This window comes from Rana temporaria, chromosome 6, assembly GCF_905171775.1.
Source record: "Rana temporaria chromosome 6, aRanTem1.1, whole genome shotgun sequence".
Lineage (NCBI taxonomy): Eukaryota > Metazoa > Chordata > Amphibia > Anura > Ranidae > Rana > Rana temporaria.
The window spans coordinates 44,713,952-44,738,502 of NC_053494.1; the positions used below are offsets into that span (position 1 = coordinate 44,713,952).

The 24,551-nt window shown below is 39.2% G+C and overlaps 1 protein-coding gene across 1 annotated transcript in view; it reads left to right on the forward strand.

Moving 5' to 3' along the window:
• BAIAP3 (BAI1 associated protein 3) overlaps positions 1-24,551 on the forward strand; it is a 368,143-nt gene that overhangs the window by 225,235 nt on the left and 118,357 nt on the right. Inside the window, exons 8-9 of the mRNA XM_040356725.1 lie at positions 19,557-19,770; positions 21,225-21,269. Of these exons, the coding sequence (XP_040212659.1) occupies positions 19,557-19,770; positions 21,225-21,269 (259 nt within the window). The remainder of the gene's footprint in view (positions 1-19,556; positions 19,771-21,224; positions 21,270-24,551) is intronic.

The window sequence follows — 24,551 nt, forward strand, 5'->3', positions numbered from 1 at the left end:
CAATGTAACTGTCTACACTTCTTGTCATTTCTAATAATATTTTTAATAATAATAATAATAATAAAATTCAAATGAAAGAAGAGGGTGCATCAGATGGCTAATGTGCTGCTAAACAAGGTGGGTCTTTCCTGCATACATTTTGTTGAGATAGATGTTGTTGAGCTAGGCACGGATGTTTAGCTCACCACTCCTGGTACACAAGCATTTATCCAGATCACTTGGTGGTGTGCAGTCCTGTGAAGTCCAAGGCTCAGTCTCTCTTCTTGGATCCTCACAAGGCTCACCAGGTTCAGCAGTCCTGGTGTAGACATGAACGCAAGTGAAATTAGACAAGTGTAAAATAGCGCTAAAGTGCATCAAAGTGAATAGGGTGTAACATAAATGTTAAAATACATCAATTAATCAATAAAACCTATGTGAAATCTCCATGTGAAAATAAGTCCATATGTGAACCACTTTAAAGAAATGATCAGTGGCGGTTCGTCCATAGAGGGCGCTGAAGCGCCGCCCCCTCTGGCTCTCGCCCGCCACTGAGTCTAATAACATACATTCATGCATTGCATGAATGTATGTTATTGTTGCCAGCTGCCGCTGGTCTATTCAGAGATGGCCGGAACTTGAGCGCCGGCCACCTGAATAACGGCAGCTGGTTGGCTGTGCGGAAGTGCCTATCAGAGCCAGCGGCTCCCGGATGTCTTATCCTCGGGACGTACGGGAGGTGCGTTCCTTGGATAAGACTGACGGCCGTCTCAGCTAATCAGGTTCCCTGATTCTGGTTATCAGTAACCTGATTGGCTGAAGCGTCACCAAGGCGGGAGACGACATCAAGGGACGTGGAAGGAGTAAGGTAAGTGCATTTTACAGGGTGGAGCGGCAACAATGGGCACAGAGGCGACAAAGGGCACAGTGGCATCAATGGGCACAGTGGTGACAAAGGGCACCGTGGTGACAATGGGCACAGTGGCAACAATTAAAGGGCACAGTGACATGCACACTGGCAACAATGGGCAGAGTGGCGACATATAAAGGGCACAGTGGTGACAATTGGCACAGTGGCGACAATTGAGGGGCACAGTGGCTGCGTTTGATGGCATGGCACAGTGGTGACAATTGATGGCACAGTGGCTGTGTTTGAAGGCATGGCACAGTGGCTGCGTTTGATGGCATGGCACAGTAACTGCATTTGATAGCATGGCACAGTGACTGCGTTTGATGGCTTGGCACAGTGGTGCGAATTGATGGCATAGTGACTGCATTTGATGGCATTGCACAGTGGTGATAATTGACGGCTCAGTGGCTGCGTTTGATGGCATGGCACAGTGGTGTCAATTGATGGCACAGTGGCTGCGTTTGATTGCATGGCACAGTGGTGACAATTGATGGCACAGTGGCTGCATTTGATGGGTACAGTGAGGCTGCAATTTTTTTCTTTTACGTTTGCGCCCCCCCAAAAAATTTTGAGCACCAGCCGCCACTGGAAATGATGTTGGGGAACCAGTCACCCCAAATGTGCTGTTCTGTGCCACTACCAAGAAGTCTGCACATTCACCAGACCCCTGTGACCCTATAAGCAAATAAAGGGTCAGAAAAGCGTATTTAGAAAAGCAACACTGTGATTCAATGCTTTAACCACCAGGGATCTCTTTAATGGTATCCCTCCATGATGCTAAAAGGATGAAAATGCCACAGAAAGAAGAGGAATCTTTGCGTAACACGTTCTTTTAAACTGCATAAAAACAAGACAGATAGCCACTCAAATAATACAGTGCATTGGGGGGCAATCGATCTATTCTCAAGGTTTAGATCCCACCCTTTAATTTCAAGGTAAACTATACTAGATCTGTGAGTGCTTTGTGGGCTTTTAAGAATCAGGCTACTGATTTGCAAGGCTGCCATCTGGTTTTCTGTTCACACATTCCCAAAATGTAAAGACCTTCTGTGCCCTTCAATTGAATATAAGGAAATATAGATTTTTGCACTGTAAAATTATTTTCAGTCCAATGAGGGACACACATCACACTCCTGTATGTTAATAATCATGCAAAATTGAGCTATGCTGGTAGTAGAAGTGGTTATCCTGGGCTGGCCTAAAGTTGTTTGCCAGGATTCAATCTAAAGGTGACAGTATAACCCTAAATTGAAGAATTTCCTGTGTACTTCCACGGACTTCAAGAAAGGGATTTTACATTGAGTACAAAAATTATATTTTTGTGGGTTTAGGGAGGTCCTTAATTGAAAACTCTTTAAGGCTAGAGCACTGTCAGAATTACCACTATAGCCACCCAAGAAGCTACTATGGGGCTTGGGGCAGAAAGGGGGACTGGACAAGACCAGGAGGTGTGTGCATTCTGGGTCCAGCAATTACCTACCCTGGATGCCCAGCAAATATGCTCTACCATTGCTGTTACCAGTTTGCCAGCCAGCAATTCCAACCGTATTGTTTAACTACAGAGTGGTCTTCTCCTGATGGCTGCATTGATGGCCCATGCCGCCACTCGGGAGTAGTAGTGAATGTGCTGGACAGGTGGTTGTGGACATTGTCACGGCATGTCCCTCCAAAATGCAAGTTACGATGAAGGTGTACATTGGGGAACTGAGAGTTAACTGGAGAACAGTTGCAGTGTCAATGTACAGGTCACACATTCATATCTGAGTGTAGAGGTCTGGCTTAAGGTTGAGTATTCCCGCACGGTAGCCTCAGCCTTGTCCCAGGACATTTATGAAGACAACACAGCACAAAGGTACCCCTGTAAAAGGTGCCTAATGTAGCCCAAAAGAACCCATGTGGGGTAGGCCTCACATGTGAGCCAGTACTTGGCGACAAACGAGTCAATGGGAAACATTGAGGATGTGACAAACAGCTGCCGCTACCCCTGTAGGCCCAGGCCCCAGTAGCAGCCTACGCCTACACACATACACACACACTCAAGGATGCATGTGTAAGTGATTTTTTTAAATCATTTGTAAGTGTGACCATTTGAAATGTGCTTATAAGATTTGAACACAAACTGGCACGTCTATTTTTTTTTCCTTTGGAATGCGGCAGGCAAACATAACATGTTTCCAATGCTTCGAGTGGCAATATATATTCTCATTTTATCGCTCAGTGGCAGCAAACAGCCCTGAAGACCAAAGCAACTTTTGCATAGCAGATGTGCATCTTTCTGATCCAATGACTGAGTAAGCTATGGCATGGCCTTGTGCCTATGCTCAGGACAGCAGCTGTAGGCACATGTCAGGCTCCATTCATCTATACATAAGAAGATGTCATTCTGCTCTAGAATGGAGGTCAGCAGTTACAGTTGAAAGCTATGGAACTGGTAGTACATGTCCCCTGTGAGTTAGACACACAGATCATCAGTCACACCCACTGCACGTTTGCTGCTTTTTCATTTAATAATTAAAGACATGGCTAAAAATGCCATACTCTGAAGAATTCCACAGGGCCTGTTTAGTGAACTGTCCCAATCTGAAATGTAGGACAGCATTGAATGAAAGAAGAAAGAAATCTGACGCAGATTCAATAGTTTAATTATAAATCTGTTTCCAAGTCCAGCAGCTCTGGCTGCTGACATATTTTGATAACTTTACCCCAAGGAGAGTAATCGTATTATCCTCCGAAATGTCAAGGTTCGAAAATCTTTCATGTTTGCAGCTCATCTGTTTGTGAAGCCTTGGTTTATTGTGTTCTTGATAGCAATACACAACAAGGTCATCAAGCTGGTTATGGTTGACCCTACTGCATTCTTCCTAACGCAACGCAAGGTTTTAGTTTTTTTAAATCCAAAATATGTAAAGTATCTCTGTTCAATAAAGGTCATAAATAGGTACCTCTTTATTCATAAACATCTTAGATATTATTATACTTGGACACATGGTTATCTAGAAAATATCTATTATTATCTATTACTTGTCAGAAGTAGCTTTGGTAGTCATAATTGTCAAACTGACAGGAATGTTTTTACTGTGATATTCTCATTCAATGTTAGATGCTCAACCCCAAAAAATTGTTTTTTTTACAGAATGTAATAATTTGCATATTTCATAAACTCATATTTTATTCACAATAGAAAAAAAGTATGTTTAAAGTATTTTATGAAAAAAATAAGGCAATTTTTAAAATGTTGGCAACAACACATCTCAAAAAATTTGGGACAGGTCCATGGTTACCACGGTGTCGCAGGCCCCTTTTTTAACAATGCTCTGTAAACGTCCGGCAACTGAGAAGATCAATTGCTGGAGTTTTGAGTAAAGAATGTTACCCCATGCTCTGTGCAACAGTCCTGGGTCTTCTTTGTTGTAATTTTTATTTCACGATGCACCAAATATTTTCAATTGGTGAAGAGTCTGGACTGCAGGCAGGCAAGTTAAGCACCAGACTCTTCTACTACAAAGATATGCTGTTGTCATAGATGCAGTAGGCAGTTTAGCATTTTACTGCTGAGATATAAAAGGGCCTTCACTGAAAAAGATGTATGGATGGGAGTATATCCTGTTTGAAACCCTGGATATATCTCTTAGCATTGATGGTGCCTTTCCAGATGTACAAGCTGCCCATTTCATACGGTCAGGAATGGCAAGCCAGTAAACAAGATGGCAGCTGCAAAAAAATGCCTGTTCTCCACATTCCCATAAAGAAAGTCACATGACACTCCTGCATCTGTTCCTGATTTGCCCGTTTGTGTATGACCCGGCCTGCCTGTACCTGCCAGTGGTCCTACAGAACAACGCTTCGCTGACTGTGTCAATCTTCCAGTCTGTGGCACTTGACTTTCAGCCTGCTCTAGTCTTCAGCCTTCAGCCATTTCTGGTCATCTTCCTTGTTGGTGGTCCTTCACTGTAACATCGAAAGTTCCTACCAGCCCCTTCACCAGCAATTCTGCCAGGCACTTATGCCACTCTGCATTCCCAAACCTCCTGTCTGCTCTTCCAGGGGTTCTCAAGTCAGAGGTGTAAGAGAGGCCTTCCTCTGCATATCAGGCTCTACCATCAGGTATGTGACAGTACCAAACAGCCATGTCTGAGCCCGATTGAGGAACTTCTCCTATGGACAAACTTTGCTAGTACCTTGCTGGACTTAAACAGGCCGCTAAGAATCTGAAAGAGGGATATACCCAACTGGAGGAGTGTGTCCAGGCCCTATCGTCCCCTACTGCTCAGCAATCTGCTCATCCATCTGCCTCTTCAGCCGGCAAATCTCTTGCACCTGCAGTGGTAATGTTACCAGAGAAAGATATGGCTTCTTCTCTACATGATAGAGCTTTATCTTACATTTTTGAATGGCACAGCGAATGGTGTTAACAGACAGTGTTTTTTGGAAGTATTCCTGAGCCCATGCCCTGATGTCCATCACAGAATCAAGTTCAAATTGCGTTTTGGCCTCATCCTTTAAGCACAGAGATGTCTCCAGATTCTCTGGATCTTTTGATGATTTTATGTACTGTAGATGATGAGATATTTAAATTCTTTACATTGGGGAACATTATTTTATTGGGGAAATTGTCTGACAATTTTTAGATGCAGCTTTTCACAGATTGGTGAACCTCTGCCCAGGTTTACACCTGAGACACTGACTCTCTAAGATTTATACCCAGTCATGTTACTGACCTGTTGCCAATTAAGCTAACCAGTTGCAAAATGTTCTTCCAGCTCTTTCTTGTTAGTACTACTTAATTTGCCAGATGTGTGTTGCCCTGTCCCAAATTTTATAAGACAAATTGCTGCCATCAATTTCAAAATGATTTTATTTTTTTCTTAAAATGGTACATTTTCTCAATTTAAACATTTAATTGTTCTCTATTTTCTATTGTGAATAAAATATGGGTTTATGATATTTACAAATCATTGTATTCATGTAGATTTTACACAGTGTCCCTACTTGTTTTGGAATTGGGGTAGTACAATCCATACAATTAAATAGGAATGAAACTTGGCATTAAACTGGCTACACCAGTGAATATGGGGCAAAGGTGAGCCATACTCACCATAAGAATGACCCTGTAAATACCAAAGTACTCTATAGGTACACTGAATCCAATATGCATAGCTGTGGTGATACATATATAATTCAGCAAGAAACATAATAGGTACTTAAATTAGATGTGGCTGAAAAAAATGAAAAACTTTAAACAAAAAAATAATCATAGTGAAATAATGTTTTAGATTAAAATACCAATCCATCGAAAAAGCAATGTTTTAGCTATAGGTGGAGCCTTGTTGGTAAAGTTAGATTTGAATTTCTTGCATACAGCCTTGGATACTGCAACAAAGAGATTCCTCTGCTATAGTTCAAAACTATCTTCCTTTCCCTCTAAGAGTTTTGGGTGTTCCCACCCGCCTCGACATATTCCAACTCCTGTTACTTATAGAATGATAAGAAATAATCCTACAAACAGAGTAGAGCCCTGTCATAATAGCCACAGCAGGCTTACAGATCTGTCAACTCAAGACTATAGATATTACTATGAATTGCCCAAGGATAAAGGAAATTCTCTGAATGCTAGCAACTGCCAAAGCAGAAATATAATTTTTCAGTGAACTGACCCTTTAAATATCAAATGTAGATTTTCCATTTGATTAAATGATTATTCAAAATGGGAACACTCAGACCCGTTGTGCTGCCCATGCCAGCAGCATGAGGGGGACCTAATACATCTCCTGTGGCGATGCCCGAAGCTGCACAGATACTGGAGTGAGGTGGTGGAGACAATTAATTCTGCTTTTCAGACTAAGGTTCCGGTAGATCCTGTGTGTTGCTTATTGGGGGTGCTGGAGGATGTGGTCCCCGAGGAAATGACCAGGGTGGCTGTATCTAGGTCACTGTTCCAAGCTAGGAAATTAATACTTATGGGGTGGAAGTCTGCCTCTCCGCCAACTCATTCCTCATGGATCACACATGTGGGAAAGGCTTTAGTGATGGAAAAACACATTTATCAACATAGAGGGTGTCCCGGCAGGTTTGAGAGAATATGGGGGATGTGGCTGGATACGGCAGGTTTGAGTCCCAGGGAGCTTGTTATGACCAGACTTCTGAGGTGTTTGTAAGCGGGTGCCATTGTGGGATCATGAGGGCTTGTCTGCTGTATTATTGGTATCGAGGTGGGAGGGCATGTATATTTGTGAGAGAGGGAAGAATGATCTTGGAGGGTGGAGTAGGGGACATGTTTCTATTCGTGTATGATGTATGCCTTGAAGGAATTAACTTCTGTCTGTGCACTGGAGAGTTGTACTGTCTGTCTAAATTTGTTTTTGTATCAATAAAAACCTTTCTGATTTAAAAAACAAAATGGGAACACTGACTGGATCCCCCAACCTGTTAGAGAGACGCTTTCCTCTTAGAGCTCTGTACACATACTGATGAAGGTAATAGTGTCCTCATGTCCAGGCTCTCACTTTAAGCAGCACAGCAAGTCCAACATGCTAACTTTTCAGGAGACTCTCCTAATTCTGCTTCATCACTATTCAACTAAAGGTACACCACATCACTGCTGCAGTTCACTCTATTTTTGGCATACAGTCATCACAGCACTTTGTATTTCTCCCTCCTGTCATTACATTAATAAAGTTACATGCAGAGCACAAATATACACATGCAAGAGTTACTATAAGACCCATCAAAGTGTTCTACTACATTATATACTTTCAAGAAACCAGTGTTTAGCAAAGCTGTACAACTAATCTTTGATCAACTTAACTAATGTTACTTTTTATTCAAGTCAGAAGGTTATTCATAATTAAGTTATTGCTTTGGATTACCATAAATATGTGTTCATGCTATCTGTTTTATGTAATGTGGATATTATGTAACTGCATTGTATAATGTGCCATTGAGATATTTAAGGTTGGATGTGTTTTTAAAGCTGAACTTAAGGCAAACATAAAAAACATCCCTGATCCCAGTTATGTTTGACAATTTAATTTAATGGTTTCCTGTAACTCCACAAAGAGTAGGTGCCAGAAAGGGAGATCCAGCACTGTACTCTGCTTTGCACATTGTTAGTTTGACAAAGCTGTTAAGGTAACAATTCTGACCAGGGGAGAGAGCAGAATTAAACAAAGATCTCATCAGGTTGGACATTTTTCATTGGCCAGTCAGAAAGTTGGGGCATGTCAAAGACTAAGCTATTCTGATTACAGTAGGCAGCATGACTAGATCATGAGACTGGCTATACAGATTCACAAATCTGTTGACAGGTAAGACTGATCCCATTTATGTTTTACAACTGTATTTTCAGCTGTTTACCTGGAGGTCTGCTTTAAGTATCACTTGGCTGTTTCCTTTTAATTGAAAAAAGTTTGTTTAAAGACTTTTGGAGATTGCTCAACTCCCCCAATTTTCTACTATTTAATGACCTATTATATCCACAATTTTATAATAAAAGTGTTTATAGGACACATTAACTATGTATTTTTTTGTCATTTGCATAAAGTACCTGCTTTTGTAAAATAATAATAATGTTTAACTAAGATCTTAAATATCTCATTACCACTGCATCTTGTCTGCTCTTTGCATGATTCCTTCCCCTAATCTTGGAAATAAAAGCACATCCCTCATTTAGGAATTCACCTCACTTCCCAGTAAAATAGTATATATTTGCCAAGCTGCTTTATATTTTCAGGGTGTTGCCCCTGCGTAATCCTTTACAGGTTCTATGAGATTTACAGAATCAAGTATTACCATTTATTTAGCAAAATAATAAACCTAGAATCTCTAGATAAACCCTCTTTGGTAATAGGCCTTAAGGTGGATTGAGTGTCCCACACTGACAGAAATATTACCAAGCTGCTTAATCAACATGCCTTACTAGATACCATGTCACCTTTGAAAACCTGATATAGGCATCTTTGGAGACTGTGACTTCCTACAAATACATAATTTACTGTGGCTTCTCCCATGAGAGCTTTCATACAAAATATCAGTATTCCCATTCCCTAAAGATTTGGAGAAAATGCAGATATTTTAAAGGGCTACTGTCCCCCATTTGCCTTTACTGTCTTTTCCCAGAAACCCTTCCTTCAGACCAGTCTTGGAGGAGTCCTTTCTTTTTAAACATTTGACTCAATGCAATATTACAAGCCTATATAACCTAATGATGAAAGATGGTGTAAAATAATTTTGGACCCTGCAATATAAATACTTACAACCTAACAAAATATTCCATCACCTACAGGTAAAACTCTTTGTCTCATCCTTAATCCACTGTCAAAATGATAGAACTACCCTAACACCATTTGAACATCAGAGTAAAGATCTCCCTCATTCCCGGGCTTAATCTTCTTGCTGTATACCTTACTTGCAGGGCCCTCGTTACGCAACATGATTATATACGTAACTGGACGGGGGATCTAAATACCCAAATAGAACTAGAACAATGGTCCAGCAAAAAAAAAACAGATAAATGCTCTTTCTCTAGAGTCCAATTATAGATCATTATATCACTGGTCCCTACTAGAAATCCATGTTAAACTCCAATCCACACAGGGACCTGTTTTTGTTGGTGCCCAGACCCAGGTGGTCCAATAGTACAACAATTGTGGACCCAAGTATATGATATGCTGGCAATTTACATTATAAATGATGTCCTTACGGCAAATAAAAAAGCAATAGCTAAAGCTTGGTTATCTATCATGTTCTCGCTAATGGAAGTGAAAAATAGGATTTTCTTCAACATTCATTAAGAAAAAGCTGACAGCGAAACGGACAGATATGATGGCTGAATTCCACAAGATCTGGGACTCATGGTTTTCTAATTAACTATCTTCAGATTTTCACCATAAGCTGAAAGGCTTGTGAAACAGAAGATGTCTGGTTCTGGCTTTAGAATTAACACAAGGCCCTAGGGGTTCACCCCCTTTAACCCCATACCCCCTTCTCTTCTCATTCTTTTATTTCTTCTTCATCAATGCTTTTTTTTCTCTTTAGTTGCTTTTATATGTCATAAAACGCACACTAAGTTGACCTGTAGCACGCAGCTTACACCTTTGGTATATCAAATGCAATTATGTGCACTCTTGTCTTTGTGTAAAATGTTAGCTTTTTATATCAATGCACTGTTGAATATACAGTATATGACTGACAATGTACCTTTAATGATTTGTGCATCTTGTTTTGTTATTTCATAAAACATATTAAACGGGAAAAAAAAAAAAGAATGTGTAAAATACTATCAATGCTTTTTTTTTTAAGTCTAATTAAAATGTTCTTTTTGGTTTTGGATAGAGTGGGAAAGAGTTAAAATGTCTTTCAAGTTGTCATACCTTCCTTTTACCCCTTTAGAAAGCTGTTCCCTCAATTCCTCTCCCTGTTATACCAGATAACTGTTAAAAATGTTACAGTATTGTCTTTTAAATGCTGGAAGGGTATTACTTTATTAGGGTTTATTTGTGACAGCTGTGTGTGATCCACTAGCAAAATCGTGCTGGGTCCAACAACCCAGGTGGAAATAGGAGACAGTCAATCAGGCCTGAGAGAGACCTAGACTTTTGGTGAATGCCGTAGCATTGAGAAAAGTTGACGTGGTCCCAGGGAGGCCAGGATCCAAAGGAAGAATAAGATGGAGAGCAGGTGGCAGATCTTTATTGGAGAGATTACTCTCCAATTCTGTCCATGTGACAACCTGTAATACTCGGACACACATGGTTTAACAAGGACAGTGAGTGAGGGAAATTCCCAATTGGGGACACAATGCAGTACAAATTTGAGTTGAAGTTCTAACCTTTTTATAGGGGTTACCTTATACAGGCAAAATATGGGGACTCTTGTTAAAGCATGAACAGTAATATTATATGAAAATATGTGGGCCTGGTCAAACCTCAATCATGAGAGCCACAACACCAATATGAATATCAAAAAGATTTATTTTATAAAAAGATTTTCATTGTAAAAAGACATAGAAAAATAAAAAAATAAAAATAAAAAAATTATACATTGAATACTATAGAATGCATACTAGACAAATTCCAGACTAACAAATAAAATGATACTTCAAGTGCATAAAGATGCAGGTGATCTTCATTTCATCCCACATGTAACGGTTCTACTAGTTTCGCCCAAGGGGGCTTCGTCAGGAACCAATGGGGGGCAGTAGTCTGAGCAAACAAAGAGTATATCAATGAACGAAAAAAAAAAAAAAAATTATATATGTAATAATATATACAAATAGTCACATAGATTTATTGTATCAGTACATACAAACGTGTCTGATTGACCGTAGATGTTGATATAATCATAATTTATTATAAGACATAGAGACAATGTATTTTGTTTAAGTAGACGAAAGTCGAGTTAATGCAGTGTCTGTGATAGCTGTGGACTTTGACAGAAATATTTACCTGAAAAAATGGACTGAAAAACCTGAGTGGTTAGCCGTGATTGGCTCAAAATCCCAGATGGAGAATCCCAGATGGAAGGAAGGAGGGATGGGAAAAAGAGGAAATAATCCTCTTATGCATGCAGGTAGGGTCACCATGCACCGCACAGAGCCTGGATGCAAGCCTATAGAGGAGGAGGAGCCGAAGGCAAGCAGGTACTGTGGGTACAGAATAAAAATATTAAAAAAATTAACAAATGAAAAAGAAGAAGAAAGAAATATAATCAGAAAAAGAGAGAAAGTGTGATGAACAGACATCTATAGAAAGATATGTGTAAAAGGATTAATGATTATTACCTGGTTCAAATAATGATAGGAATAATGGGAAGATTGATGATAAGGTAGTCTCAAAAGAGATTGATATGGATCATCCCAAGAGATTTCTGTCAATACTGTACAGCACAAAATAGGAAGTCATTCACTATGTCATAAGATTATATAATGACAGATTAGTTTGAAAGTTAATTATTAAGACTGCAAATGACAGCGGTAATAAAGATAATATTAATATAAGTATAAGTGCCTATATAGGCTGCAGAATATTAAAGGAATCTAAGTTACTAAAGAAATGTAGCATTTCTTGTGTAGTAATTAAACATTATAATTGTTACACCTATCGGAGTAGTAGAGGTAAAACATGAAGAAAGTGACAATAAATACTTGTCTGATTTAAACAAATAATGGTAATAGTATTACCTGATTGGAGTTGCAATAGTAACTGCCGGAAATTAGGCAGATAAATTGCCCAAGAAATCTGTATAGTCCAAATACTGGATAGTGAAAAATAAAATAAAAGAAAAAAGTCACTCCAGGAGAAAATATTTCCTCAGTGTTGACAAATAAATGAATAAAATATAATATATTTTCACAAAGTCTGCAAGTGACAACAAAGTATCACATCCAGATTATTGTGGACACTGAATTAAATTTGAAGAAAAAAAAAAGGGAGATATAGCATCAAATAAAAATAAAAATAATATAAGAAGATGGTAGATGAGAGCATACCTATGACCTGCTGTTGCCTCAGTATACCGAGGAATGATTCCTCTAGCAGAGCTCACGCTGATAGATCAGCTGTGCGGCTCACTAATATGCTGCCCTCAATCAGAGTGAGATGATATACAGCTGAATAGGGGGCAGCTCCTCACTCTGAAATGGGCGTGGTTGTCACGGCAGATGTCATGGGGATTGCCCATGGGAGCCGCAGGGACCGCGTCTGCGCAAGAGAAGGGCATCCCTCTAGGAGATGCTAAGTCAAGCGCGCCGGCGCGGAAAAGAGGAAACTCCTGGGGAAATACACCAGCGTCAGATATGACGCATCAGTGCCTGCCCTATGGGTGCCGTGAAGAAGCGGACACGCACTAACACTCATGCCTCCGCTTGAGTTCAGCTCAGCAACGCTGAACTGGTGCGCGCCCCCTAGCGCCCAAAGTGGCTTGCAGCTCGAAACGGAATGATAGATGTCTGATAATACAGGCAATCTGCTGAAGTGCAGGGGATCAATGCTGATGGTAGGAGAGCATGCAAAGCAAGTTTGAATCCATGTCAGGCAAATAAGAGAAGAAGTAGAGATAGATGTGGGGAAAAAGGGGGAAAAGAGAGAAAAAAAGAAGAAGAAAAAAGAAAGAAAAAACGACAAAAATGAATGTTATTAATTAAAAAAATAATAATAATAGAAAATGAAATTTAATAAAGAATATTAAATAAAATATAATATAAACGGAAGCACGCTGGATATATACACTCAATGCTACTCAGCACCCAGGGTTAAATGAAAATATAAGCTATAAACCCTTCCTTTAATTCAACTTAGTGACCACAAGTCGGATATGCCGGGGTAACTACATCGTTAATTTGAAGCTTTTCCATCCAAGCTGTTCTCCCACTTTTTATGGTTAGGCTTTACCAAATGTTTATCAGCCCTAATCCATCAAGGCCTATCAAGCTGTCTTGCCCCAGTCCCTTGAGCACTAATATTTCCTGTTGATAGAGGGAGGTGGTGCAATGGGTGCCGTGAACTGTGTGTTTTACACTTATACGGGCCCCATTTTTGCGTCATTCCACCACCCGACAATTGGGAGTTTAGAATTTTACTGTGCAGATTATATGACTGCAGGTATGCAACAACACTTTATAATTAACCTGATTTGTTCTAGAATATTATCTTTTTCGGTTATATAGAAGAACATACTCTTATATAGAAGAACATACTCTGATGTGACAATATTAATGTCAAATGTTACTGTAATGGATTTCGAGTGGTTTTGTGCTGTGACCTGTGGACTCTCCCTACGTTTTTTTTTTGTTCTTTCTGGGTCTATTGGGGGCCTTTCCTTTACATATATAACTTTATATTTTCTATTCATCATTTTTTATTATTACTATTATCATTATTTTCCTGTTTAATATTAGTATTATCATTTTCATTCATCTTTTCATTTTTTTCAGTAGTATTTATTATTATATCAATTTTCTTTCATTTTTTTCACAATATTTTTTTTTTTTTTTTTCCTGTTATAATTTATATTATATTTTATTTAATATTCTTTATTAAATTTCATTTTCTATTATTATTATTTTTTTAATTAATAACATTCATTTTTGTCGTTTTTTCTTTCTTTTTTCTTCTTCTTTTTTTCTCTCTTTTCCCCCTTTTTCCCACATCTATCTCTACTTCTTCTCTTATTTGCCTGACATGGATTCAAACTTGCTTTGCATGCTCTCCTACCATCAGCATTGATCCCCTGCACTTCAGCAGATTGCCTGTATTATCAGACATCTATCATTCCGTTTCGAGCTGCAAGCCACTTTGGGCGCTAGGGGGCGCGCACCAGTTCAGCGTTGCTGAGCTGAACTCAAGCGGAGGCATGAGTGTTAGTGCGTGTCCGCTTCTTCACGGCACCCATAGGGCAGGCACTGATGCGTCATATCTGACGCTGGTGTATTTCCCCAGGAGTTTCCTCTTCTCCGCACCGGCGCGCTTGACTTAGCATCTCCTAGAGGGATGCCCTTCTCTTGCGCAGACGCGGTCCCTGCGGCTCCCATGGGCAATCCCCATGACATCTGCCGTGACAACCATGCCCATTTCAGAGTGAGGAGCTGCCCCCTATTCAGCTGTATATCATCTCACTCTGATTGAGGGCAGCATATTAGTGAGCCGCACAGCTGATCTATCAGCGTGAGCTCTGCTAGAGGAATCATTCCTCGGTATACTGAGGCAACAGCAGGTCATAGGTATGCTCTCATCTACCATCTTCTTATATTATTTTTATTTTTATTTGATGCTATATCTCCCTTTTTTTTTTCTTCAAATTTAATTCAGTGTCCACAATAATCTGGATGTGATACTTTGTTGTCACTTGCAGACTTTGTGAAAATATATTATATTTTATTCATTTATTTGTCAACACTGAGGAAATATTTTCTCCTGGAGTGACTTTTTTCTTTTATTTTATTTTTCACTATCCAGTATTTGGACTATACAGATTTCTTGGGCAATTTATCTGCCTAATTTCCGGCAGTTACTATTGCAACTCCAATCAGGTAATACTATTACCATTATTTGTTTAAATCAGACAAGTATTTATTGTCACTTTCTTCATGTTTTACCTCTACTACTCCGATAGGTGTAACAATTATAATGTTTAATTACTACACAAGAAATGCTACATTTCTCTAGTAACTTAGATTCCTTTAATATTCTGCAGCCTATATAGGCGCTTATACTTATATTAATATTATCTTTATTACCGCTGTCATTTGCAGTCTTAATAATTAACTTTCAAACTAATCTGTCATTATATAATCTTATGACATAGTGAATGACTTCCTATTTTGTGCTGTACAGTATTGACAGAAATCTCTTGGGATGATCCATATCAATCTCTTTTGAGACTACCTTATCATCAATCTTCCCATTATTCCTATCATTATTTGAACCAGGTAATAATCCTTAATCCTTTTACACATATCTTTCTATAGATGTCTGTTCATCACACTTTCTCTCTTTTTCTGATTATATTTCTTTCTTCTTCTTTTTCATTTGTTAATTTTTTTAATATTTTTATTCTGTACCCACAGTACCTGCTTGCCTTCGGCTCCTCCTCCTCTATAGGCTTGCATCCAGGCTCTGTGCGGTGCATGGTGACCCTACCTGCATGCATAAGAGGATTATTTCCTCTTTTTCCCATCCCTCCTTCCTTCCATCTGGGATTCTCCATCTGGGATTTTGAGCCAATCACGGCTAACCACTCAGGTTTTTCAGTCCATTTTTTCAGGTAAATATTTCTGTCAAAGTCCACAGCTATCACAGACACTGCATTAACTCGACTTTCGTCTACTTAAACAAAATACATTGTCTCTATGTCTTATAATAAATTATGATTATATCAACATCTACGGTCAATCAGACACGTTTGTATGTACTGATACAATAAATCTATGTGACTATTTGTATATATTATTACATATATAAAAATTTTTTTTTTTTCGTTCATTGATATACTCTTTGTTTGCTCAGACTACTGCCCCCCATTGGTTCCTGACGAAGCCCCCTTGGGCGAAACTAGTAGAACCGTTACATGTGGGATGAAATGAAGATCACCTGCATCTTTATGTACTTGAAGTATCATTTTATTTGTTAGTCTGGAATTTGTCTAGTATGCATTCTATAGTATTCAATGTATAATTTATTTATTTTTCTTTTTTGATTTTTCTATGTCTTTTTACAAAGAAAATCTTTTTATAAAATAAATCTTTTTGATATTCATATTGGTGTTGTGGCTCTCATGATTGAGGTTTGACCAGGCCCACATATTTTCATATAATATTACTGTTCATGCTTTAACAAGAGTCCCCATATTTTGCCTGTATAAGGTAACCCCTATAAATCTTCTTTCTTAGAGGGACTTGAAAGCTGACAGTCAATCCTTTGTAATTAATGTTTATGCTCTGTCAATCCACTTATATCTTGAAGTTCTAACCCTTTACCACTTTGTTCAGGAAAAGCACCTTTACTGTAATTTTATCTCTTTTAGGGAGATTTCTCCCTGACTTTTGTCCTACTGACAAGTGACAGGAACACAGCAAATGAGGGGAAAACTTTCCAATGGGGATACCATAACCATAAAACCGGACAGAAGTTCAAATCCTTGAGTTGGGTGATAATATTAGGCCCTATGCCAGACCTGGGCAAATTGCAGCCTCAGGGCCACATGTCTTTGGCTGTCTTTTTCTGACCCGCAATGCCTTTGCTCTCAGCATGCCTCTGTGAGCCTGCCAGCTTCCTCACTGACAGCTGTCCAAATAGAGAGCTGCAAGAACTGGAAGGAGAGAGCCTGAGGAGTTGATCAGTTACAGTGGAGAGGCTTGGTTCAGGCAAGAGAGTGTTGCCTAGGAAAATCAACGCTTTCATCACTCTGCAACAGGGCCAATTACTTCCTGTATTAGCACCTGCACGCTGCAAGTTCCAAGAGCCGTGCATCTGTTCTTGACTCCAGGTTAGGATCTGCAGAAATTCCTGCTGTACCAATCTCAGACTCTCTCCTTCCAGTCACAGTGCTTGCAGCTGTGCCAGTTATTTCCCTGAGCCCATCAGTCACATATCATCATTCAGAATAGCAGATCAGTTAATGTACCTCTCAGCTCCCTTACTGATTTCACCAGCCTTCCCTACACCAACATTGTGATCAGCAGATCGGCAGAGGACATTTCTTCACTACTACTTCTAATAATCGTGAGTGTGCATACTATTTCATGAGCAGTTGTACCTAATATTTCCAGCACCAGGTGTTTTTATTCTATATGTTTCGATACTTATAGACCTTCCCAGTCTGGTTTTGTTCACCTAAGGCCGCTGGTTTAATCCAAATATTTTTTACTGTAGACTAAACTTTAGTTTAGGCCTTCACAAGAGTCACGAGTTTCTCATATGTAATGAGAATTGAAATTGAAGCACCACACTACTGCTAGGAGGTTCATATACAACTTTATTCCATTAACCCCCCTGGCGGTATTCCCGAGTCTGGCTCAGGGTGGAATTTCAGGACCAAAAGCGGTAACCCCGAGCCAGACGCAGGATCGCCTCGCAGCAGCCACAGGCATGGTTTACTTACCTTGTCCCTGGTTCATGCGATGCCTCTCCGCTGTGTGATCGAGCTGTGTCTCCCTCGCTCGATTCACAGTGTCCCTGTGTCCCGCGAGCTCCGTTCCCTGCGCCGTTACGACGCACGGGACAGAGAACGGCGCCAAATTCAAAAAAGTTAATAAACAATACATACAGTATACTGTAATCTTACAGATTACAGTACTGTATGTAAAAATGACACACCCCCTTTGTCCCTAGTGGTCTGTCCAGTGTCCTACATGCACTTGTATATATTAAAAACTGTTCTTTCTGCCTGCAAACTGTAGATTGTCCATAGCAACCAAAAAGTGTCCCTTTATGTCAAAAGTGATTTTAGACCAGCTAGAAAACCGCGATAATAAATTATAATCACTTGCCGAATTGAGCGATAGCGATTTGTGGGGAAATTCGTCATAAAAATAAAAGTAATGACAGCGACAATTCTGCAACTGAGCACATTTCAGTGATTTTGAGTTGAATACATTATTGAATAATTGTTATTATAATTATATTATTATTTGTTATAATTATTTATAATTATTTATTATATTATAATTTATGATTTTGTTTTTCAAACGTTTTCATACCCGAGATATCTACTAGACTCTTGTTTGGACAGATTTAAGTGAGTTATTCCTAAGAATTACAGGCCTACAATGTAAAATGCCAAATTTCCTTGCAAAATAATGGTAGCGCTTTCAGCACCTAAAATCTGAAATAATCATACCGCCAGGGAGGTTGAAAGTCAAGGGTACAGTCCAAAATAGTATCCTGCACATTTTGGGGGTCCAAGCGCCCCCTTCTTCAGGGCTTGACTGGCAACAATAAGAACAAACCACAAGTGAACTGGACCTACAATTGTATTTTTTCAGTGTAGATTACAAGCACATGCCTTATCAGCAGCTTGATTGGCAACATGCTTTTTTATATGACCCCTTGGGGAAAAAAAGTTGCCCACCCCTGCTCTATGCTTTTAGTGATCTTGATGTAGAGGAAGAGGGGAGCTCACAGATAATGTACAGTGGGGCAAAAAAGTATTTAGTCAGAGAGAGGCCTGTAATTCTTTCCAAATCAAACAATGTGATTGTCTGGATTTGTTTCCACATTTTGTCTCTCATAGTTGAGGTATACCTATGATGACAATTACAGGCCTCTCTCATCTTTTTAAGTGGTAGAACTTGCACGATTGGTGGCTGACTAAATACTTTTTTGCCCCACTGTATATGAGGGCTGCATTCCTGCTTTCAGGTAAGCATTAGGCTGGGTTCACATATGGTATCTCACAAAACTGAGTACACCTCTCACATTTTTGTAAATATTTTATTATATCTTTTCATGTGCCAAAACTGAAGAAATCACACTTTAATACAATGTAAAGTAGTGAGTGTACAGCTTGTATAACAGTGTAAAATTATAAACTAAATTAAGTAAAAGTGTCCAAATTGGGCCCAATTAGTCATTCCCCTCCCCGGTGTCATGTGCCTTGTTCGTGTTACAAGGTCTCAGGTGTGAATGGGGAGCAGGTGTGTTAAATTTGGTGTTATCGCTCTCACTCTCTCATACTGGTCACTGGAAGTTCAACATGGCACCTCATAGCAAAGAACACTCTGAGGATCTGAAAAAAGGGTGAGTCACGTGGAAAGGACCTTACTTTGTAATTTCTATAATGTTACAATGTTGCAGTCTGACCACTAGGGGAGAGGAGACCGAGAAAATGCTTTCCCTTGCCTGCATTAGACTGAAAACATCATCTGAGCCTAGGCAAAGTTATTTGCCTGGAACCCAAGGACAGATTTGTAATTTGGATATTATGCTGTTGCTGTATATAGTGTTAAATCAGGAATATATTCATGCAGATATGTAAAATTACTGAAAGATCCACTTTAACTTGCTGCCTTCTATTGATCTGGGGTTCTTCTTTTGCCATGTATACCTTCAGCCAGACTTTTTAACATATTTATTTACAGAACTGATCGGTCAACAACTATAAGGCCATCGTATAATGAAAATAAGTCATAACTTAGGTTCCTTTATTTATGCCTGTTTTTTTATAATTGGCATAGGTTTTAGCGACCCATATTGCATGCTGGGAATCATGATTGTGCAAAGTGCGAAAGAAACCGAGGAAAAGAAAGAGAGGAAATTTAGCTTCCGAAAGAAGAAAGACAAAATGGAGAAACGTTCAAGTATAAGGGAAGTGCTGCCAGCAAAGTACATCCAGGTCACTGAGGTCAAGAGCAATACCTTGAATCCAATTTGGAATGAAAACTTCCTATTGTAAGTGGAGTGACATTCTGCACCTAAAACTTCTTCTGTTTCATGTAACGTATACATTGAATACACCGTGTTCCCCCGAGAAGTGTTTTAGAAGGTTTCCTAAAATAATATCCTGTGAACAAGACCCTCAGCCATATTTTTGGTTCTATGTCAAAAGCAAGTACTTGCTGTATGGTATAAAACACGGCTGTACTGTACAATGCTAAGAGATTTTTAAAGAAGGGATTTCTGTCTTATTTTTAGGCTTATTGAGTTTTATCTTAAATCCAATTGATAGCTAAAAGTTGGTCAGTATGGGACTTCTATGATGTCACATACCAAGGGTCATGCTATCTAAAATGGTCATTCTCTTTTTGGTAGATGCTATTTTTTAGTACAATTCCTGCAAGTACAAAATTTACTTGGCAATCTTGCCAGAACTCCAGAGTTCCTGTAACATCGCATGCATTGAATTGGAATCTCAAATAATGGTATCAGTGCTCCCAGTTTTCTTCTGTGAACTACAGAACACCCCAATATATGTCATGAGATAAGGAGAGGAAGAGGAATTTGTTGTTCAAATTAGGAGAGCAGTCTAGGGTGACAACACTACTCTTCCACAGACAAAGAACAGTGAGCATGTCCTGTCTCTCTAGGACAGGAAGTGTGTTACTGGCAGGATCAGTAGGTGGAAATAAAAATCAGACGTACAGTAGAATATGGAGATGGGAATTGACAAATAGAGATGAGGATTATGGAAGATCTCATGATCATAGTGTCCATTTAAGGAGCTAGGTTCCAACTTAGCCCACAAAAACTAAAATATCATTTATTTTGGCAGGTTGACTTTTGTATATGTCTCCAACAGTTTTTTTTACTTGCCTGTTGGTTTGGAACCTAAAACAATGGTAAACCCAAAAGTAAATATTTATTACATTGCAACTTACCAATTCTTAGATGTGATGGCTGTGTTACTTTCCTTTATTTTGGTGATGCTGCCAGTAAGTCTATTGTTTTTCAACACAACAAGCTGTCCTGCAGATGTAGCAGTTAGAAGGTTGAGACACATCATTTACCACTGACAGGGGTGCTTACAACGATTAACTTTTTTTTAAGTAAAGCCTTTTTCCCAATGCTGTCCAATGGCGTCTGTGTTGCTCCTTTATCCAGAACATGGGCACGCTAATACAGGAGGTGTGATACCGGCCAGATCACCAGTTAAAAGCAGAGGGGAAAAGCCTATAAAAAGAAAACAAATGCAGCCACCACATCTAATGATTGGTAAGCAGCAATATATAACATTTTTGGTTTTGAGTTTAATACTGGTGAATTAAAGAGCTCTCTACAACTGCTATTAATCAAATTTAGTTTTTACTACAGCTGTGATTTTATGCAAACTGGGACAGAGAAACAACTAATAAATACTATTTAACAACTTTGTAGCTATTAAGTATAATTTATTTTTTATTTTATAGTGAAATTGATGATATTTATTCTGACCAGCTTCACCTGGATATTTGGTATGTATAATTTGCTCCGTTTACCTCTCTCTATATCTCTGCTTTCTCTCGCTTATTCTTTCTCTTTCTTCTCTTGCTCTTTTCTCTCTCTCTCTCTCTCTCTCTCTCACTCTTTCTGTCCCGTTTTATTGCCCTTTCTTATTCTCTCTTTTTGCTTTATTTTTATTTTTTCCTCTCTCTCTTTCTCTTCTCTCTCTCTCTCATTTATGCTCTGTGTGTGTCTCTCGCTCTCTTTCTCGCTTTCTTTTTTTCTTTCTCTGTGATTTTTTACAGACCTTTAGCCTAGGTTCACAATAGTGTAGTTGCATGATGTGTCTTTAGTGCATTTTTACACATGTTTCTGTTTTCATGCTTCATGCATTTTTTTGGGTGGGAGGGGGGGCAGAAAGAGACTATAGGGGGGAGATTCACCAAAACGGAAGCACCCAGAATCTGGTACAGCTGTACATGGTAGCCAATCCACATTTAACTTTAGCTTGTTCGATTTAGCTTTGACATTAAAACCTGGAAGCTGATTGGTTTCTATGCAGAGCTGCACCAGATTTTGCACTCGCCAGTTTTAGTAAATAAACGCCCACATTTTATACACAAAACTCTGCTAAAAACACAATACAAATGCATGTACATATGCTTTACATGGGCTTTCCATTTGTTCCTATTGAAGTCTGGGCCAAAAGAAGTGCCTGCGCTGTTTAAAAAAAAATACACCATGCTGCGCTGCATTGATGTGAAGGGACACCATAGATAATAGTCTGATTTCCATTGTCATGCATGTCAGAGGGACGACAAATGCAGGTGAAAACGCACTAGTGTGAACGAAGGCTTACAGCAATCTCCTTCCAGAGTCACAATAAGGGGCATCAAATCCTCAATAAGCTAAAAAAAAAAAAACACTAGAATTCCACCCTAAATTTTTATTCAGATTTAGTAGCACTTTATATTTGTATTTAGCCTGTAATTTTTTTTTTAAATACAGTATGGTCTTTAGACCCAGGATGGGTTTGAAGTAGGGTTGTCCCGATACCACTTTTTTTAGGACCGAGTACAAGTACCGATACTTTTTTTCATGTACTTGCCGATACCGACTACCGATACTTTTTTTTAATGTCATGTGACCGTTTTCAAACCACAATACAGACTAATGATATGAAGAATGTTCCTTACATTGGTGATCAGTGGGAAGAATGTCCCTTACATTGGTGATCAGTGGGAAGAAAAAGTTATAATAGGCTGAACATGTCGGCATGCTATACATTGGCATGCTGTGAATATCTGGGAAATGCTGCTGCTTCATACAGACCTTGGAAAAAAAGGGTGGTTGTTGTCACTCTATTACAGGAAGTTGGGCTGGAAGTTGTAGAGATCACTGTAGTAGCTGTAGTAGCTGTGCCCACAGATATGGTACATACAGTGTATACTGTATTGCCTAAAACCGGACCATTGTAACACTGTTACACCCGCTCTCCGCCCCCGCCCATAAAGCTCTCCTAAAACAAAAAGCACTCATTTTGAGCCATACTGGATAGTCTGATGTGTTACATTAAAAAAAAAAAACAACATTAATAATGTGATATTTTCCATCAGACTTTAATGAGTAAAACATTTTGCAGGGAAAGTCTGCAGAGAAATGCATTTGCTCTCTCTCTCTTTTTTTTAACCCTATCTCTTTTTTAGGAAACCCAAGGTATTAAAAATATAGATGACAAAATTTGCTACCAAATAAAGCATTCTATGTATAGAAAAAAAATGTATAAAAATGTTAGGCAAGACTAATGATACTGTGTCATTGCCAACAAAATGAAAAAAATAAATATAAAAATAAATGCCAACGCTGAACCTCAGGGGGATTTAGGGCAAAAAAGGCATTGGGACCTTGCAACTGAAAGTAGTTAAGCTGGAAAGCACAAAAAAATCAGTACCAAGCACCCACAAATTTACGTCAAGGTTGGACTCCATCATTGTAAAGCAACTGGTCAGTGGGGTTAGTCAGTAGGGCTGGCCTACAGCTTGTTAGTGTCCAGTTGTACGGACAGAGGGGCGGGGCGGACAGAGGGGCGGAGAGCAGGAGTTCCGCCCGCTCTCCGCCCCGTCCCTCTGTCGCGCAAATGCTTGGTATCGGTCCCGATACCGATACTAGTATCGGTATCGGGACAACCCTAGTTTGAAGTTTAACAGAGTTTTGTTACCACTGTGTTTAACAATATGTTTGGGTAATAAAGATCTGAAAAAGGACACAACTATAATACTATATTTGTATATTTAATATATCAAAGAGAAATACATAGTAGTATGTTGTAGTCTTTTCAAAAAGTCCTTTTGTTTGTCTGCTATACATTCTGTATCAGTAGACCTCAGACTCTTTGAAAAAGCTAGAGACCTCAAAAGTATCATTTTGTAGATTATCGTGGGGCTATAAATCTCTCTACATTTCTTGATAGCCTTGTCTTTTTTTTTAATACATATTATCTTTTTATTTATCAATTTTTCAGTTTAACAAGTTATACAATAGGTGTCTCCACCTTTCATTTTCATATCAAAATAATTCAAGGTATACATTCTCACCCCCCCTCCCCTCCCCTAATAAAAAAAAAAAATATTTATATATAAATGTCCTCTCCCTCTCTCCCTTCCCCCGCCCAGAACAAAAAAATGTTATCCGTCCTGGACTTGATCATTCCTATCTCACCCCCCTCCCTGGTTTCCCCCAGGGCTCTGTCCTCCCGCCTTCTTCCCTTTTCCCTTTAACACTCCGTCATCAACACATATTCTCGTGATTTTTTAAACTCAGCCCACTTCCCCCATGTGTTGTTGTATGTTTCCAGAGAGTCTTCCATTCTATGTATTGTTTCTTCTATTGCGCCCAACCAATCTTTTTTTATTACACATTCCTTTATAGTGGGAGCTTCGGAGGTTCTCCATAATCCTGGGATCAGACTTTTAGCGGCGTTCAGTAGATGGGGGACCAAAGTGCTCCTGTATTGGACTATGTTTTTATCTGTATCATGGAACAAACCTTTCCACTGATCTTTCTGAATCTGTTCCCCTGTTATTTGATAGATATTGTCTATTACTGTCTCTCAATACGCCTGAATCTTCTCGCACTCCCACCATAGTTGTGCAAAAGTCCCAAGAGCACCGCAACCCCTCCAGCAAGTTGGGGGGGGGGGTCTCTATGTTCACTTTATGTGCGCTCTGTGGAGTGATGTACCATCTTGCTATTAATTTGTAGCACATTTCTACTGTTCTAACATCACTGGAAGCACAATAGGCTATCTTCAAAAT